This window comes from Drosophila willistoni (assembly GCF_018902025.1).
Source record: "Drosophila willistoni isolate 14030-0811.24 chromosome 2R unlocalized genomic scaffold, UCI_dwil_1.1 Seg167, whole genome shotgun sequence".
Classification (NCBI taxonomy): Eukaryota; Metazoa; Arthropoda; class Insecta; order Diptera; family Drosophilidae; genus Drosophila; species Drosophila willistoni.
The window spans coordinates 11,962,885-11,980,336 of record NW_025814050.1 but is presented as its reverse complement, the minus strand read 5'-3'; the positions used below and the strand labels follow the sequence as shown (position 1 = coordinate 11,980,336).

At 36.2% G+C, this 17,452-nt stretch overlaps 3 protein-coding genes and 1 long non-coding RNA gene across 4 annotated transcripts in view; 3 read left to right on the top strand and 1 right to left on the bottom strand.

The window, feature by feature from the left end:
* The window catches only part of LOC6642423 (centaurin-gamma-1A), a 73,087-nt gene that overhangs the window by 18,140 nt on the left and 37,495 nt on the right, over positions 1-17,452 (top strand). The gene's annotated exons all lie outside the window — the stretch shown is intronic.
* On the top strand, positions 40-1,109 carry LOC6642425. The gene is made up of 2 exons (XM_002064750.4): positions 40-219; positions 299-1,109. The coding sequence occupies exons 1-2, from the start codon at positions 72-74 to the stop codon at positions 1,045-1,047; spliced, it is 897 nt and encodes a 298-aa protein (XP_002064786.1). The 5' UTR covers positions 40-71; the 3' UTR covers positions 1,048-1,109.
* On the top strand, positions 1,285-2,209 carry LOC6642424. Its single transcript, XM_002064749.4, has 2 exons — positions 1,285-1,499; positions 1,558-2,209. The coding sequence occupies exons 1-2, from the start codon at positions 1,291-1,293 to the stop codon at positions 2,108-2,110; spliced, it is 762 nt and encodes a 253-aa protein (XP_002064785.1). The 5' UTR covers positions 1,285-1,290; the 3' UTR covers positions 2,111-2,209.
* On the bottom strand, positions 4,596-12,859 carry LOC124460302. The gene is made up of 3 exons (XR_006954232.1): positions 12,345-12,859; positions 12,061-12,242; positions 4,596-5,548 (listed from the first exon to the last, which is right to left on the bottom strand). It is a non-coding gene; the product is annotated as an uncharacterized LOC124460302 (long non-coding RNA).

Sequence of the window (17,452 nt, the reverse complement as noted above, 5' to 3'; positions counted from 1 at the left end):
AAACAGCTAGCCATACATGAGAATTATTCAGTAGCAAAGTGTTGTAGGTACGATTCAATCACTCACTCAACATGCGTTTCCTGATAGTCTTAGCGAGTCTTGTGGCAATATGTGCCGCCATACCCAATGTTCAGAACATACAAGAGCGTCTGCGTCAATTTGCGGACAAGAATGGTGACATTGAGCTTTTCGCCGAACCGGAAGAGGGTGTGGTTGATGGTAAATGAATTAGATAACATTATTGCTTAGATTGTGACATTTACCCTGATTTTCATTCTCTCTCTCACACACTAATTAGTTGCTCCTCAGTTTATTGTATCCTGGCAGGCACGTCGTTTTATTCGCAAACTTCAAAAGCAAATGGAATGCGGTTGGCCTCAGTATGGTATCCCAGCTTTGGCTCCCCTTCGTGTGGAAGAGGCCAATTTGGATTTCAAGCGTGGCATATTCGAAACCATAAACCATGTGTTCCGTTTGAAGATCGCTGGCTTGGATGATTTCGCTATTAAGAAGTTCAAATTGAATATTATCACATCCAAGGTCACTTTCGATTTCCTCTTCTCGAACATTGATACCACCGCACAGAAATATGATACCGATACTCTGATCGATGCTTTGCGCCAATTGGGTCTATCTGTGGAATATGAGGGAGCTGGAGAAATTCTTTTCGATTTGATTAACTTGCGCATTGCTGGCACTTTGAAATACAAATTGCCCATGCTGTGGGGTTCCGCCAAGATAACCTCATTGAAGACAACCATCTCCTTGGAATCAGTTGAATCTGATATTACCGGTTTCATGGGCAATGGCAAGATCAATCGCGCCATCAATCGTCAATTGGAGAATCTGCTTGTTAAGGGTATCAATGATAATCAGCAAACCATTTCCGATACCATTGAGGACACTTTGGTGCCACGTGTTAACAAAATGCTCAAGGGCAAGGACTTTTGGACTGTTGTCGATTTGATTCTGTCGAGCAGTGAGGGCGAGAGTGAAGATGATCCAATTGTTGTTGATTGTGTTCCAGCTGCCGATCCCTGGGCCTAGAATGGGGGTTAAACCACACAAAAACTTTGCAGATAATAAAGCTTGAAACAGAATTTTCGTAATTGACCAATAGAAACTTTTATAGTATACTTTTAGGAGCTAAAAGTGGCCTTATTTTTGAAAGCTAAGCCAAATCTTATCTTTAGCCATTAGCTTAAGTGGTTTATTTAATCGTGCAGATGTGTAAAAAGTTTCTTTCACATACCAATAGATTAGTCAATTTTCAAACGTTTCTGTGCCAACATGCGTTCAACAATCAGTATTTTCCTTTTGGTCCTGTTTTGCTGCTGCTGTTCCTGGAGTTCGGCCAAACTCTTTGACGATGAGTTACGCGAATTAACCGAATTTTTGCGGCTGCAAATGCGTTGTGGCTATTCTGATAGAGGAGTACCAATTCTAGCTCCTGCCCAGGCGGCCTATAGAGAGATTAATACCAAAACTGAAAATTTTGGGTAAAACCATTTAACTTCCGGCTTTATTACCTGAATTAATTTTGCATAACTTTTACAGCTGTCAAGGAAATTTCACTGAACTGCTTGTGGAAGGTCTGGATAGTTTTGATTTTGCTAGATTGGAATGGAATAATATTTTGCATACCATCAAATTTGATATTAATTTCGCCAAGTTGGATGTCACTAGTGACAATTATAAACTCGATCTATTGGGTCGTCTGTTTGGAGCAGATTTGTCCCTCTGGGGTGATGGTGAATTTGCTTTGAAACTTACCAACTTCCGGGGAGTTGGCAGTTTTGTAATACGCCCCAATTCATTGACAAGTGGTGTACATATCAAGAGTTGGAAAGTAGATTGGTCAGTGGGTGAGGTTACATCTCAGACCACAGGCATTATGAATAGCCGTATGTACACGAAATTCGTTAATGCTTTCGTTAAGGATTATTTGGAACTTTTGATCAATGATAACCCCACCGAGATATCACAATTCATGGAAGAGTTGATTGTGCCCTCTGTAAACGAGGTACTTCAATATATCAGCTGGTATGAGATTACGGCTATCATATTGGGTTTAGCCGATGGCATACTACCTGTTGAGCCCATCTGTTAGACCAGGTGTTTAAAAATTTTACAAAAAATTATGACTCAATGCAAATAAAGACGAAGAAAGGTATTTACAGTTTCTTTATACTTTCTAGTTATAATCAAATTATATTTACTTTTTGTTTTTTTGATTAGATTTTGGTCTATTTATATGTCATCAAGGTTTCAATTTATTGCATTTGGAATTGGGATTTCTAATCGTTTTGACCATAAATTATGGTCATAATAATTGCTTATAGTTTTTGCTGTATTGTGGATAGGAAGCTGAGACCCATAATCGGATTTGCAGCAAATGCCACAAAGAGTGTATGAGAGAGGGAGAGTGTGTGAGAGAGGAATGAGAGAAACGATTGCCAGCAGGACATCTCAATTCAGAAAACCTAAGCACGAGCCCTAGCCCAGCATGTGGTCAACGGGTGGTCCTTGTGTTCTTGGTCTAACACTTTCTAGCCTCAGATTTGCGAGTGGTTTTTACTTTTGGTTTTGATTTTTTTTTTTTTTTTGTTAAGAACTGGCAGATGTTTTGTGCACTCTCTTGGTTTTAGTTTTTTTTTGTGTTAGAAAAATCTTTTTTAATGTCATCATTTGTTGTTAATTAGTGCAAAACTCTCGCTTCTCCACTCGGAAAAGATAATACTTCTCCCCTCTCTTTCTCTCTCTCTCTCTAACTCCGTTTAAGAAGATTTTCAAATTCGTTTTGGCTCATTTCATTTGCAATTTATGAGACATTTGTCTTGTTTCTGTTGGCTGGCCTTTCTCTTCTTTCACCTTGCAGCAGTCAGTACCTTTTGAAATTGTCATAATGCAAAAATGAAACACAGCCGGTCGAATGTCTGAACGGTTTGATCAGTCGAGTACGTGCTTCTCATACTTCTCTCAATCCTGCTGTGCTGTGTGCTGGCATGGTGTATCCATCCATTGTTTTCTTGTTTTTAAGTTTTATGACCTACCGGACAGTCATAGGCTGTATATATGTATTGTCTAGCATATATAGGGAGAATACATATATACATTTCTCGTATTGTCCCCGTTTTAGTAGCGTCCTTGTGGCTTGCTTTGCACACCTCTTCTCTACTTATTGCCAGTATCCATTTGTTGACATTTACGATGGCCCAAGAAAAAAAAGTCATTAAATCTTAACTAGACTTTCGCTTTTTTTCCAGAATTTGGTTCTTCTACTTCTACTCACATCCTCTCACTCACATCCTCTGCCTGGGGGCTTCGTTTGTTTGGCCTAGTTTGATTAACCTCGATTTTATGTATGACCACAGAGTTGCTTAAAGTGTGTAGAAAAACTCATTTTGCATATGTCGAGTGGCTCATTGGGTGGTTGCCGTACCCTGTTGGGGGTAGACAGTGGACAAAAGATCGCTTTGTTTTCCACAAATAATGAAAAGTACTTACAGTCTAACCTGAATGTAAGAACACAGAAAACGTGACAGAGATTTCCCAAGTACTTGCATATGCTTAAGAAAAAAAACCCAATAGATAAAGGAAAATGTCGTAAAACGTTTGAAAAAGGAAGGAATGGCATTCCCATAAATTCTATAAATGTTGTAATAAAATTTTATAGCATTTGAAACTATTGGAAAACTATCAATAATAAACTTTTTGTGTTATTATAGTTTCAATTAATCTAATATTTGTTTTCCATATTGGTATTTGGTTTTAATTATAAATTTTCAAACAAAAGGAATTGGGATGTTGATATCTAAACAGTTATATCTCAAATATCGAATTTGAATTTTGACTGTTTCGATATAGATAAAGAATTTAAAGACTTTTATTAGATAAAAACTTAAAATTGCTAAAGTTTTCTTAATGGAATTTTCATACCATTTGTATAGATCGACATGAAATATACATCTATAATTAGGATACAATGTTCTCATGCACACAAATTGATTCCCCGAACTAAAGTTTTTATTTTCTAGTGATACAAATTTGTGTTCATAAGTTTGTAATATAAATTTTATAGTTATAATTAGTTTTAAAAGTTTTAAAAGTTCTCAAATTCGAACAAATGATTAAATAGAGTCTTATATTGAGAACAAACTTCTTATTGCATACACTTTTAATTGCATTTAGATGAGATAAGACTTGAAAGTATTTTTAATTATAATTAACAAAAATGTCTTTTACTTCTAAAAATGTAATAGAAATAAATAATTCCATAGTTTGAAGCATTTTCAAGGGGTTGAGTGGTGAAAGTGTTGTACTTTTCGTATTCATTAAGTCCGCAATCGCATTTCTATGAAAGTTTGCCAACTTGGGTTTCATTCCCGCTCGAGAGAAACCCAGCAAAAGGGGCAAAACTTAATTGCCTTGCGGTTTGTTTTAAAGCCTGTCAATGCTTTTGCTTTCCTTTTACCATCTTTTTTTGTTTCTTGCCAATGCATGGAGGAAGCCATGCCAGCGGGGCTAATTGAAAAACCGACGGTATAAGCCTTTGCTTTTTGCGTTTGCTTTTTCTCTTCCTTTTTAAATGTTTTGCTTTGCTCGCAAAGTGCTGCATACTTTAAGGCACTTCAAAAAGGGGTTAATTTAATATTTATGCGCTGAATTATTAAATAGTGGAATTAGGGTTCATTAGGCATCGAGGAAGAAACAGCAAGATGGAAATAAATCTGAAGTTGGCAAAAAAAAGATAAGGAAAAGTGGATCGCGTAGATAGGACCATATCTTTGTTGATTCAAAGGTAACTCGGTCCTTGTTTTCCTTGTTGCGCATTAAATGAAATTTTAATTTGAAACGTAGTAACATACGATAGATGGCCCCCTTTTTTGCTTCCCCTTCTGCCTAGCAATTGTCCCGGCCAAGTCAACGGTGAAGGATTCAAATGGGAGTAAGCAAAAGGATCTGCTGTAATTGAGCAGCGCAATTTACTTTCGAAAAAAATCGCACGCGAAGAAAAGGTGCGTTGTCCTGTAAATGAACAGCCGCTACCAAATTTATATATGTATACAGAGACAATAAGAAGGAAAATAGAATAAAACGAAAGGATGCAAGGATGCTGTGCCTTTGCTTTTCCTCTTCTTTTTTTCAATTAAGGTTGACATGTTGCTGTTCCTTCCCTCCATTCCTCTCTTGTGCTCATCATGAAATTTGTTTTATGCGCCAAGTCAAGCTGAAAATTGCGCATTTGCCGAGGAAGCTGAGACACGGTGCTTAGGGTTGGGCCTCTGTCTCTCTGTAAAGTTTAGTGTAACAGGATTACATTCTCGACAGCTTGCATGCGATAGGTGGTATATCTATCTCCTGCCTGCATCGTCTGCAACTTGGCTTATCTCAAGTCGCAGAGCCTGTCCCAGTCGCAGCCATCACCTCTGTGACCCGACACTTTTCAATACGAAGCTAGAAATCAATCAATTTGTTGCTCTGCTGGTTCGTCTAATTGAGAAATTCCTCGTCTTTGGCGTCCGGAGGGGAAATTGCCACTCGAAAGCTTTTGGTAACAAGTGAAAAATGGTATGGAAGAGATTGAAAATGTATATTGAAATTCGAAAAAAGTGATAAATAACATTGAAAATTAGTATATCAGATAGAATATTCTAAAAAGGAAATATTAAATTTTATTAGCCAGATGGAAAACATTTAGATTATCAATCAAATCAACATCTACATATGTCCTTTAAACAATTTAAAGACTCTTTAAAGTTTGATTAACTTCAAGAAAGTTTTAAATATTGATAGATTCTTATCTTTCAATATTCATTATTAAAATTACTTCTTGGATAAGATTCGTTGGATAGATATTTATCATCCAATTACTGCTTCAAACACAATCCATTAACTTTTTCTGTATGTTATTGATTTTCGTCTTTTCATTAGCTTGCCCACATTTACCGCTAATCGAAGGATAATATACATTTACAGGAATCTGCTGGTATTTCAATACTTAAAGCCTCATCTAACGGGCCCACATGTGTCGCTCGTTTCGTGCATTTCATATCGATCAATCAATCAATCATTTAATCCTTTCTCCAATATTGAATTCAATATGACTTATTAGCCTTTTGACAGCTGTCAAACCACTTGCAGTTGGTCGGCAAACTGACGACGAATATATGAAGACAATCAGCGACGTGCACGTCGTATAAACAAATGTAATTCGGAAACTTTTTCTTTACTCCCATTAGCATGACAATAACGCTCTACAAATCTCCAAAAATGGGACAGATGTCTTAGAAGAAGAAGTAGAAGAAAACATATACATATATATAAAGAACATCTTGTACGATTTGATGTGACACTTTTGTCAAATGTTTACACCTTTAACCCCTTAACCCAGTGTATAGGGGTTACGACCCTTTCATTTGGCCTTGGCCTTGTCTCCTCTATGTACCAAAGTACAATGTGCAGAAACTGCAATTTACTCTGAATTGTTTGTGAATGTTTTTGTTAATTTTATGTTTAATTAGTGCCATTTGTTTGGATTTAATAGGCTTAGCCCAGAGTAAAAAAAAGAAAAAAAAAACGATGAGCATAAGAAGGAATATTGATTCTAAGGATTAAAGAAATTCATTCGATGAACTGACTAGATTAATAGTTGGATTAAAAACTAAAAAGGGGTTTAGAAGTTGCCGTGAGTTGAGCAGAAGATTAAAAAATAAACATTCCTAAATTTTTTTAAAAACTTTTTTGTGATTAATTTTGTGATTAAAATTCCAAAAAAAGTTCAAAAAATATTCGTTTTTGGCATAGTTTTTCTAGTTTTTCTTTTTCATAGATTCTACGTATTCTATGTATGTCCAAAAAAAAAGATCACAATATGATCAATTTAGGTTAAAAAAATGTAGTCCTAGTTAGCCATAAAAATTAAATTCTTTAGTAACTGTCTAAAAATTAAATGACCTATAAAAACAAGCAATGTTTTTTATCTTGAAAATTAATGGATTTTCTTTAATTTAAACATCAAGACAGTTCGAAAGTGTTAATATATAGAACAGGAATTCTAAACAATTGGAAATTCTAATTTAGATTAAATATTTCTTTTAACTGTTAATGTGATATACTTTTTTTCACCCACTTCTTGGCCTAAAATTTATTTTTTCATGTAAAAAAAGGAAATTAAGCAATTTAAAGAAAGATATAAACTCAAAATGTTATTATGGAAAACCTCAATAAATTCTATTAATGAGAAACCATTTCAGCTCTTATCCAAGAATAAAATTTTCCATAATTTCTTTAATGCCAAGCAAGAAACCACAATGAAATTAAGTTATAGTCGCTTGTCAGCAACTTTGGCAACAGAACCTAACACGACCTAAACCGTAACCAAATTCAAAAAAAAAAAAAAACAATCCCTAATCCATTCTCAAATCATTCATCAAAATTATGTCAAATCATGCAAGCGGCTGGTATAAAAAAAGGAAAAAAATTGAAACTGTAAATGCTAATGAAAATCAATGCCAAAAAGTCTAGAAAAACCGCCAAGAAGAAGGGGCGCATGTGCAGCTGCCAAGATGATGTCGAATAGACTGAAGAGAACGACTGTGAAAGGGAAATAGACATGAAGCTGTCATGTTTTTGGGCAAACATAAGTATATTTTCAGTAGACCGACCGCAGTTGCAGTATCTTTTTTTTTTGACAGACAACAATTACACAAGAGTTTTCTTCTGCCACGTCATTCTGGCTCTCGTCATATTTTCCTTGCGGCTGCCTTCTTAGCTGATTTGCATTTTTAATCTCATAAGGATGCTGTTGTATGCAACCAAGCATTGTCCTGCAGGATGCACGTACCTATGACACGATTTTTTTTTTTTACCTCACCTCAAGCTGGAAAGAAGAAAAAAAATCAGCCCCCTGATTTTCAGACAGTCAGTCACTCACTCAAACTCGCTCTCTGACTCTAGACTCAGTTGATCTACATATGTTCTAATCCTGGATTTGTAACACGCCACAGAGCCCAAGACTCAGACTGTCTTAAGACACCACCCTATGTCTGCCGGAGATCGTCCTGTCGCTGTCTGACTGTCTGTCAGTTACGCTTGAATAATTGCCGGTAATTAAAGTTCCTTCCCGTGAATTGAGAGGATACCCAAAAATATTTCATAGCATTTTTAGCTTTCCATAAACATCATGTTGTTGGGCTTAGAGAGTCAAGCGGAATTCTTTTTCACCCAATATCTAATGTTTGCTGACAGTTTAATGCATGCGAAAGGATGCTGTTTGGATCATGGGATATCATTTATGATAAAGATAGAATTACAATATTTATTAAATGTTGGCAGAACTCATTCAGGTAACCCACAATTGGAAAAGGGACCAAGAATGTTTAATATTGTTAAATAAAGTGTAATGTTTCCTTGAAAAATATATAGTTTTCTGTATTAACGATTGTTAAGTACTTTCCCTGTTGTAAACAAAACAATCGATTTGATTAAAACATAAAATTAACTCAACATTAAAAAAAAAATTCATATAAATTCCCTTACCTAATAATCCGAAATTATTATTTTTGATTAAGGCAAAATATTTAATGCCGTAAAACATTTCATGTTTGTACACATTTTAACCTTGAGATGGGTATAAGAAACGCTTAAACTTTCTGTTGGCGAGATCTTTGCCAATTTTGTTTCGCTATATTACGTTGTAATTTTCAATTTAATAGCTTTGAAGACATTGTATGTCTGATGACAGAACTCAATGGTTTTTAAAATAGCTATACAGACAACCGGATAAACTTTTTGTATTCTCTCGAATAAAATTCCCTTTATATGATAAGCCTCGTTTCGGCTTATAAGCGAGTTTTTATGTTCAAAAAATCTTATCAATTTATAGATTTGCCTACTTTCTCTAACTTTTAGTTTTCTCATATTGTCCACACATTGCATAAATCGCACCCCACACAAAATGCCATTTTTTTTTTAGAGTGCGTTTGGCACATTTAACTTTCTGTCTATTGAATGATTAATGAAATTTTCCATGGGTTTTGTCTGCTAACTGAATGAGTTCACTTTCATTGACCATCGAGAAGTAGCATTAATGGCTCAGAGATGTTTCTCATCAAAGAACTCGAGCAGTTGGATATATTTTGCGGTTATCCTGCCACTCCATTCATTAGTTACTTGCAAAAACTCATCATTAGCCATGAACTCTGCACTCTGCGCTAGATGATTAATGATCTGCGGTTACCTTTTTCATTGGGATGCTCCTGTTGGGCGCCTGCGTGTAGATCTCAAGTGCAACAGGGCGACGGATCGACTACTGAACCGTTACTAATAAATCAAAACCGCAAATTGATTGAGTTTTGATGACACATCATATAAGCGACAAGATATTAGTGTTTTTTTTCTCTTCTTTGTGATCTTTTATCTCGATATTTTTTTTATATAGATTCTTTATCATTGTGCTCTCATCTAAAAAATTACTTTCACATAATTTGTGTTGTCTTTTTTTAGGAAAAAACGTAAAAGAAAGAGGGAGGACGGCGGAGATCGATCTGTTCTTTCTCTTGCGCTCTCAATGTCTATGATTTATTTCCTTTCATTCTATTGTCGTCATGAAGATCGTTTACTGTGTCTTGAGTGAAGCGTAATCGGATCAGATATGCTTTATTCAAGAATAATACAAAAAACATTTTCCATTGAAGCGTATGTTTCTTAGATGTTTTGCGTAATGGAAACTTTTTTTTCTCATCTCCTCTGTGACAAAGTAAAGTTAAACTGTAGCAGCAGTTATCTGATCGAGAAAAGAAGGCTAAAAACCGCAACCGCAGAAGTTACATATCGTCAGAGATTACGGCGATGATCAAAAGTGAAAATGGAAAAGCGATATTTTCTTCAAATCGGCTCAACTTTACTAGGTCTATGACGTTGTTGCTATGTGATTGAGGTTTGAGGATGGTTGCTCATCCTTTAATTATCATAATTGATTAAAACCCACAGATCTCTACACTCTTCATCTTGAGTATAATGTTTACTGTTTTAGGTAAATATAACGCCTCTGGCTCTAAAAATTGTTTGAGATCTTAAACAAACTTGATTTAAATAAATAGACTGGGTGGAGTTTTCTGAATACAATTTATTGCCATCGTCGTCGTCGTCGTCGTGCCATCGTATGCAAAACCTTGTTGCTCTCCTTTGAACCTCTACCCCGTTGCTTCGATGAGAAGCAACCAGGATGGTACTCTGTCAGGTCCCGGTAACGAACGAACTCGATCTCAATTTCTCGACCGCCAACTGCGCGAGGGCACAATTATTAGCACTTAGGCGACACATTCAGGCCCCGAACCAACCGAGAGAGAGAGAGAAAGAGAGACATTTCTAGTTTCGACAAGGGGGACAACCCTTAAGAGGCAGCCGCACAAGTGTCGATGACACTTGGAGGGATTTTTACTTCGTTTTTTTTTTGTTCCTCTACTTATATTATTTTATTTTTTTTCGGTTGCCTCACCGCAGCCCGCCATAACCGGAAGGATATGCAACGTTGCATGTTGTCAGGCAAATGTCTTGAGGTAAAACGTAAAGGTAAAGGTAAAGGGTTGCCTCCTGGCACGTCATGGCAAACACTTAAGCCAAAGTTAAACGCTTCGAGTGTTGTATTTTTGTTTTTGTTTGTACGTAGTACCACCACGTTGTATTCTCCACATCTTCTTCTCTCTTTTCTTATGTGCACAGCAGGACATGTCTTTGGTACTTTTTGGGTTGGACCCAAAAACGAATATATGAAACCGGGGGGGGAACAAAAATTACATATAAAAACCTAAATCAATACCGAACTCAGCTTTAATTCGCTTAAATTGCTAGCAGGACACCGTTCAAAAAAAAAAAAAAAACAGAGGGAAATCCTTTTTCTTTGTGCAAAATCTCCGAAAGGATTCGGTATGTGCGTGTGTGTGTGTGCCCCCGTCCTGTCATCCTTGCTTCCTTACTCTGGTTTGTGCTCTGCAATTGTTTGTCACACACAGCTCTAAGCGCTTTAATTTTGATTGCATTCGATTTGTTTTCGTATTTTGTTTTCTACGTTTTCCGTTCTTCGTTTCCCCGTGTTTGCACAACTCTTTGACAAATTCGCAGGCTTGTTCCTTCCCAGCATCCTTTCTTTTTCTTACAAGCGGCAGAGCGGCATCCTTTTTGCTTGCAATTTTCTGCAAGGCCCAAGCAAAAAGGATTAACTATTTACGTTCCGTGTCAAGGAAGTCGTTGGAATATTGTTTTTGCTTCACGACTATGTATTTCTTTTTTTTTTTTGCATCAGCAGCAGCAAAATTTTTACGAGTTTTCCTTCGCTCTATCATTCACAGTTTATTATGAGTAAAAAAATTAACATTTCGTATGCAATTGGGACTTTGAGCTGAAATAATTTGGTTTGGGACTGATTTTAAAATATATCAAAAAAATTTGGCCAAATTGCTTTTAGATCAATAAAATTTAACTAGATTTTCTACTCCTTACTTAGGTAATACACAAACTGGTTTCTTTGTAACTATTTTTTCATTAATGGATTAAATTTTGAATAGTTTAATAAGCAAAATATGTTAGTTTTCTGGCCTAGATTTGTTCAATTTATTTAGCATACATAAGTGACTTTATTTTCATTTTTCTTATCATATTTTCTTTGATAAAATTTGAAATTGACCTCAAACCAGGATAAATCTCCTAATTTCTAAGCATTTATTTCAAAAACCAAACAATTTTTTGTTTCGTGTCAATGATTTACCTTCAGGCATCTAACCCAAACCAGTTGCAGCAATTCACATTGCACTTTTTTAAGCGCATTTTGGTTTAAGGGCGTTTACCGTCTGGTTTTGTGTGTATGTGTTTTTGTGAGTGTGTTTTCAACTAACAGTAACCCGCCTTGATACATAGTGACATTGACAGAATGTCAGTCTGGGATTTATCACGAGCCTAGCAAACCTTTGAAAATCTACCTGCCCTAAACTACTCTCTGTCATTCATTCATAGACTTGTTCAATTACAGGAAATTCCGTTTTTTCTTCTTCTGTCCTTTACCTTTTGGTTAGTCCATGGATTTTTGCACACGCACGTGGTATGAGCCATTTTTGCAGGACAACGAAATCCCTTTAGCATTGCTCTTTGCCAAGTAATTAGTCGCCTGTCAGCATTTTGGCTAGCTAAACGGATTTTCTGTCCAGCACCTGCGCATATATACAACAGCATTTGGTAAGCGCAATCTATCAGAGATTCAGGACAATGCAAAAAAGAAGTAAGAGAGGAAAAAAAAAAGATAATAAATAAAGCAGATTCCCTACTTGGAAAGGCGTTCAACAACCTACTTTGATGAAATGTTCGTCGCTGTCGTTCCAAATGAGAAATTGCCATGTGATGCTGTATACAATATGTGACTTGTTTGCGCTTACATTACATTCCATTCCATTATCTTAGTTCAGAAGAGAAAAGTAGGCCTTACATAAAAGGGATATAACAGGGACAGACAGTCAACATCAAGAACATCAGCAACAGCAGCAGCAGTGGCAGTTATTAAATGAGTTTTCCTTTACGATGCAGTTACTCCAGCATGTTGTTGTCCTGTTTATCCTTCTCCCCTTCTCCCTTTTGTATTGTGTACGAAAAGTGGGTCGGCGGTTTGTTTTCAGCAAAAAGTTGTCGCCCATTCACACAGAAAACAAACAATACTTTGTTCCACATATGCCCACACATACACTTTGAGATACTTTGATGAAGACTCCTTCAAACTCGCCTTCGTCAGTCACACACACATCTTGACAAATTAGCTTAAGCGGTGAGTGGCGTCTCACACCTTTGCTGATTTACGAGGTAACGCCAAGAATATGATTAGTTTGCTAGTTTCTATAGTATCCATAGACAGTAGATCAGTCCAGCTGTCTTTACTGTTCGAATGTGTAACATATAATTCGCTTTGGATCAGTTTTGATTATCTGTAAAGGATCGATTATTGAAAAATTGCCAACAGCTGTGACGACAATTGAGTTTCATGCAACTTTTTGATGATCCAAATCTATAGATCAGTAACAAATACTATAAATTTCAAGAAATTCATAACAAAAAACGATTTGAGTTAAGTTACTTACGCAAATTATTCGAAGGAGAATTTAGATTATCTATCTATAACCGTTCTATTTAAGGAAGACAGAAATTGAGATTATCTATCTATACCCTATTTATTTAAGTTAGACATTGTTTTTTTTTAAATAACCTTAACAAAGTGTGTATTTTTTATTTAAAAATAATTCACCTTTTTTGTTTTAGGATTATATAGCTAATTTGTATTGATTATGAGTGTCTCTCAGTTTATCGTCTAATATTTTAATATCACACTTCCATACTTCATGATTTCTTTTTTCATTTAATTCTTTAAAATGTCAGATTATATAAAAATAAAAAGATATTCTTTTTCTTTAATTAAATTTTTTGTCATATTCACAAGGGAATTTACCTAACAATAAAGTATTAAAGTTGTGGGTCATATGCTCTTTACCAAATTCTTTTGTGACCTCTAGTAATAATCTTTATTAAGTACGTACTAGTGCAAACATTTCAAAAGTACAGTTGACCCCATGTTATGTTTGCTCTAATTAAAACTGTGCACATTTATTTCTATCCCTTTTCTCTTTTTTTTTTATTTTGATATATCTATGCATAAATATTACCTTGATCCAATCATGTCAATTTGCTTGTCAAGTAAATCTAACATGAATGCAAATGAATGCAATGACAAATGACATTAAGCTTGATAACCATTGCACTGCAAGTACACTTAACGGTCAGTTGAGTAATCAATCAAACTCGCTACCCTACCCTGTGTTCGTTTCGCTTTTACCCTGACCAATGTCCAACCCTAAAAAAAAATGTGCACTTAGTGACCAGCACTTAAACTGTCTGCGCCTGCGCTTCGAGCGTAGTGGAAACAGAAAAAAAAATCCTACACAGGACACGCGACTCGGGGCAAGTTCATTAAAATATACATAAAACTCTTGTAATGAGAGGAAAATGCAGTATAATAAAATTAAAGCGATCCTAAAAGAAAGACAGACCAGAAAGAGAGAGAGAGAGTGAGGGATATTGGATGCATTTTTTTGGGGTGAGGGGTATTTGGTGGCAGTGGCAGGACAACAGACTGCCCGCTGCTTAGGCATGTGCAATGCCCTGAATGTAACCCTCCCTAGGGCTAGCCACTATGCCATAGTTATTGTCAAGTGCCGCGTTTTTTTTTTTGCACCTTGACTTTATTCTTTTATATATACATATAATTCTTCTCTTTTTTTTTTTTGCATGACCCGCATAATTGGAAAATTTTTTGCGCAACTTGCAAAATGTTTCCACTCGAAGCGCAGGCGAAAAAAAGTGCACTCATTAGTTCTAGTTTGTTTAGTCTGGACAAAAGGCAACACAACCGCGGGGGACACTACTCCCTCCACTCCTATATACGTATGCAAAAGAAGAACGTGCTCGATCTATGAGTATGTGGGCTTTAGTTACACTAACGCAAAGAAAACAACCGAAAAACTCCAAATTATGACAAGCTTAGACAATCAAAGTGTCAAATAAAAATGTCAAGTTTATGGAGTCTACTGGTTGGACCGAGTCTATGAAAACCAAGGCCACTAATCTGTCAACAAACGATCGTCCTTTCGTTCACATTTGTCCTGGCATTTCCTGTTACAGCAGCAGTAGAAAAAAAAGGGGTTGATTCTCTTCCGCATTTGTCTAGCTGCATTGCGTGTCCATTTACTGGACTGGACTGGCTGGCTGGCTGACTGACTGACTGACTTACTGACCGTACGCCCCGACATGCATACATACAACAAAAAGCCGACCGACCGACCGACCAACCGGCCGGCTGTCATAATTAAAATATGACGCGTGTCTCGTATGCAGGACAATTGCACCACGGGTAGCTGCTGTAACGGCATACCATGTCAGTTGCCTTTCATTCGACACGCAAACTTCTATACCCCCTCCCCCACCCATGTTCCCATACAAAGTGTAAAGTTCTGACTTGCATTCCCTAGGACGAAGCCTCGGACATGTGGGTTCTGGGCCAGTTTTTGGCATAAACGGTCATTGTCCTCATTTTCTGCCGACTGCTGCAACTGCTGCAGAAAATTATGCCTTACATCAATTAACACAGATTGTAAACGGAAATTACATCAAATCAAAGTGGAAAATTTTTTTGTAAGATCTTCTATTCTATAGACATACTAACTCAGTTTTACAAGCCTTGACTCAATTATGGGGAATTTAGATGTAAATGCAATTCAAGATAAGTTCCCATTGTTATCCTGAGACATATGTCTACAATGGGAACATGGAATAAATTTAAAATTTGGAACAGTTTCATAGGAGCTCAGTTTATATTAGTTTCTTGAGATTAAGACAACCTTAAAATATGGTAATGGCTCGCTAAAATTATTTTGGCAATCTATTTAGAAAGTAAACCTATCGGTCACTTATATATGATCTCAAAAAGTTGCCAACTTACTGACATTAATAGTAAATATTTTATCTTCCTTAAAGTTCATTATATAAGTTATAAAAAGAATTTCCTTAAGATCGTTTAAGCAGTTTCTAACTCAAGGTGTCTTAATGTATCAACAAAAAGTGTATTAAGTTGTAAAACGTATCAAAAGACAGTGTTTTATTTAGCTAAAGAGTAATGTTACAAACATAATATTAAATGACTACAAACTTAATATCATTAATGACTTATAATTAACTTGCAAGCCTTTAAAACCCTATTTTACTATATGGATTTTTAAATTCTTACACCACGAATTTATTTTGTTTAGTCTGCATTTTGTTGGCCTAAATTTGTCACTAGCCTAACTGTGCATTTTGATATAACCCATTTGCCACTTCCATGGAGGATGTTGCCTTCATGGGATGATATCAACCCATCACATGACACAGTTTTCTCTGCCTCCCTTTGAAAACCAATTAGTTTGCATAACGACATGTTTTACTTTCCATTTGACTGTAAAAGGACTTTCATCTCTGGTCAGTGGCAGCTGTAATAACCGTAGCACGCCCATAAGCGGACTATCCATGACCCATCACAAAACGAGAGCAAATCCAGCAGCTGCCAAAAAACCACCCAAAAAATGAAAAAAAAAAACACTTTGAAGTAGGTGCCGTTTAATGCAAACATGAAAGTGAAATGGGAAATGAAAACGGACAAACGGATGGATGGATGGATAAATGGAAGATTGGATGCTGATGATGACAATGATTTTCCATATTTGTGTGGTTCGGACTACATGAATTTTCATAATATCAAGATATGAGCTTTGTATTATCAGAGATTACCTTCGGGGCATCAACAGGGATAGGGATGATGATGATAAAGATGGGGTGATGCGGCGATGGAACGTGTCTGTTTGATAAGCCATACGTCCTAGGCATAAACGTGCTTGGCATACATCTAGTATTTGGATCAAGTCGTCAACCCTTTTGTTCGGGCACTGGTATTCACAAAGTACTCCCCCTTTTTATTTTATTTCCCTTTTTTTTTTTCGTTGACTAATGAGCACACTTGAGCGAATTTTCATTCCAGAAGCAGTCAGTCAGTTGCATTTATTATTATTTGTTTAGTGCGCTAATGAAGAGAACCAGAAACTGGTATCCTTTTGCAGGACATGCATTGTGTTTGATGGTTGGTGACAAAAGCGACGCATGTCCATCAAGCGAAATCAAATGCTGGACAAAAGTTTTTGAAATTAAACGGCGGTGGTAGATTCTCTCTTGTTCTCTCTATAGAACCCGTTCGTCCTTTTTGTCTCGTTATCCTCGCCTCAGTTAAATGATGTTGGCGTATTCAAAAAAAATTTTGTGTTTTTGTGGCTGCATTTTTAATGCCGTGTAAATTTTATTGTTTAATTGCCTTTTTTTTTCGTTTTGTTGTTTGTTTGCCTGGTCGAGGCTACCCAATTTCAATTATTTTAATTACGTTTTGGGTGGAATTCCCAGTATAATTAACTAATTTCCAACGATTTGTCAGTCGAAACCACAATTAAGGACACGCGTCATGTGTCCTCGATGTGCGTTCTCCTTTCGTTGTTTTTTTTTTCGTTCGGTTGTGCTTGTGTGTGTGTGTGGTTGTTTTTTAATTTCCTATATCTTTTACTTCATATCTTTTCATCTGGCAATCTTCTTTGTTAGTCTTGCGTAAAATCCTTAACTTTGGCTAGCCGCAAGATTAATGTCAAATATGTTTATGCCTTGACATTGAAAAATATCCAACACGGATGCCCCTCTGATCGTCTTTCTCTTTCCTTTTCTCCCTCTCTGATGATGATCGTATCCCTTCATTCCATGCGTTCTCTCTACCCTTGATTGATTTGTGCAAATAGAAAATTTGCAAAAAAAAGATTCGTTATAAATTTACACACTTTTCTTTCGGTTT

Coding starts and splice junctions, on each gene's coding strand:
- LOC6642424 (XM_002064749.4), top strand. CDS start 1,291: ATGCGTTCAACAATCAGTATTTTCCTTTTGGTCCTGTTTTGCTGCTGC. Junction 1,500..1,557: donor ACCAAAACTGAAAATTTTGG/GTAAAACCATTT, acceptor TAACTTTTACAG/CTGTCAAGGAAATTTCACTG.
- LOC6642425 (XM_002064750.4), top strand. CDS start 72: ATGCGTTTCCTGATAGTCTTAGCGAGTCTTGTGGCAATATGTGCCGCC. Junction 220..298: donor GGAAGAGGGTGTGGTTGATG/GTAAATGAATTA, acceptor CACACTAATTAG/TTGCTCCTCAGTTTATTGTA.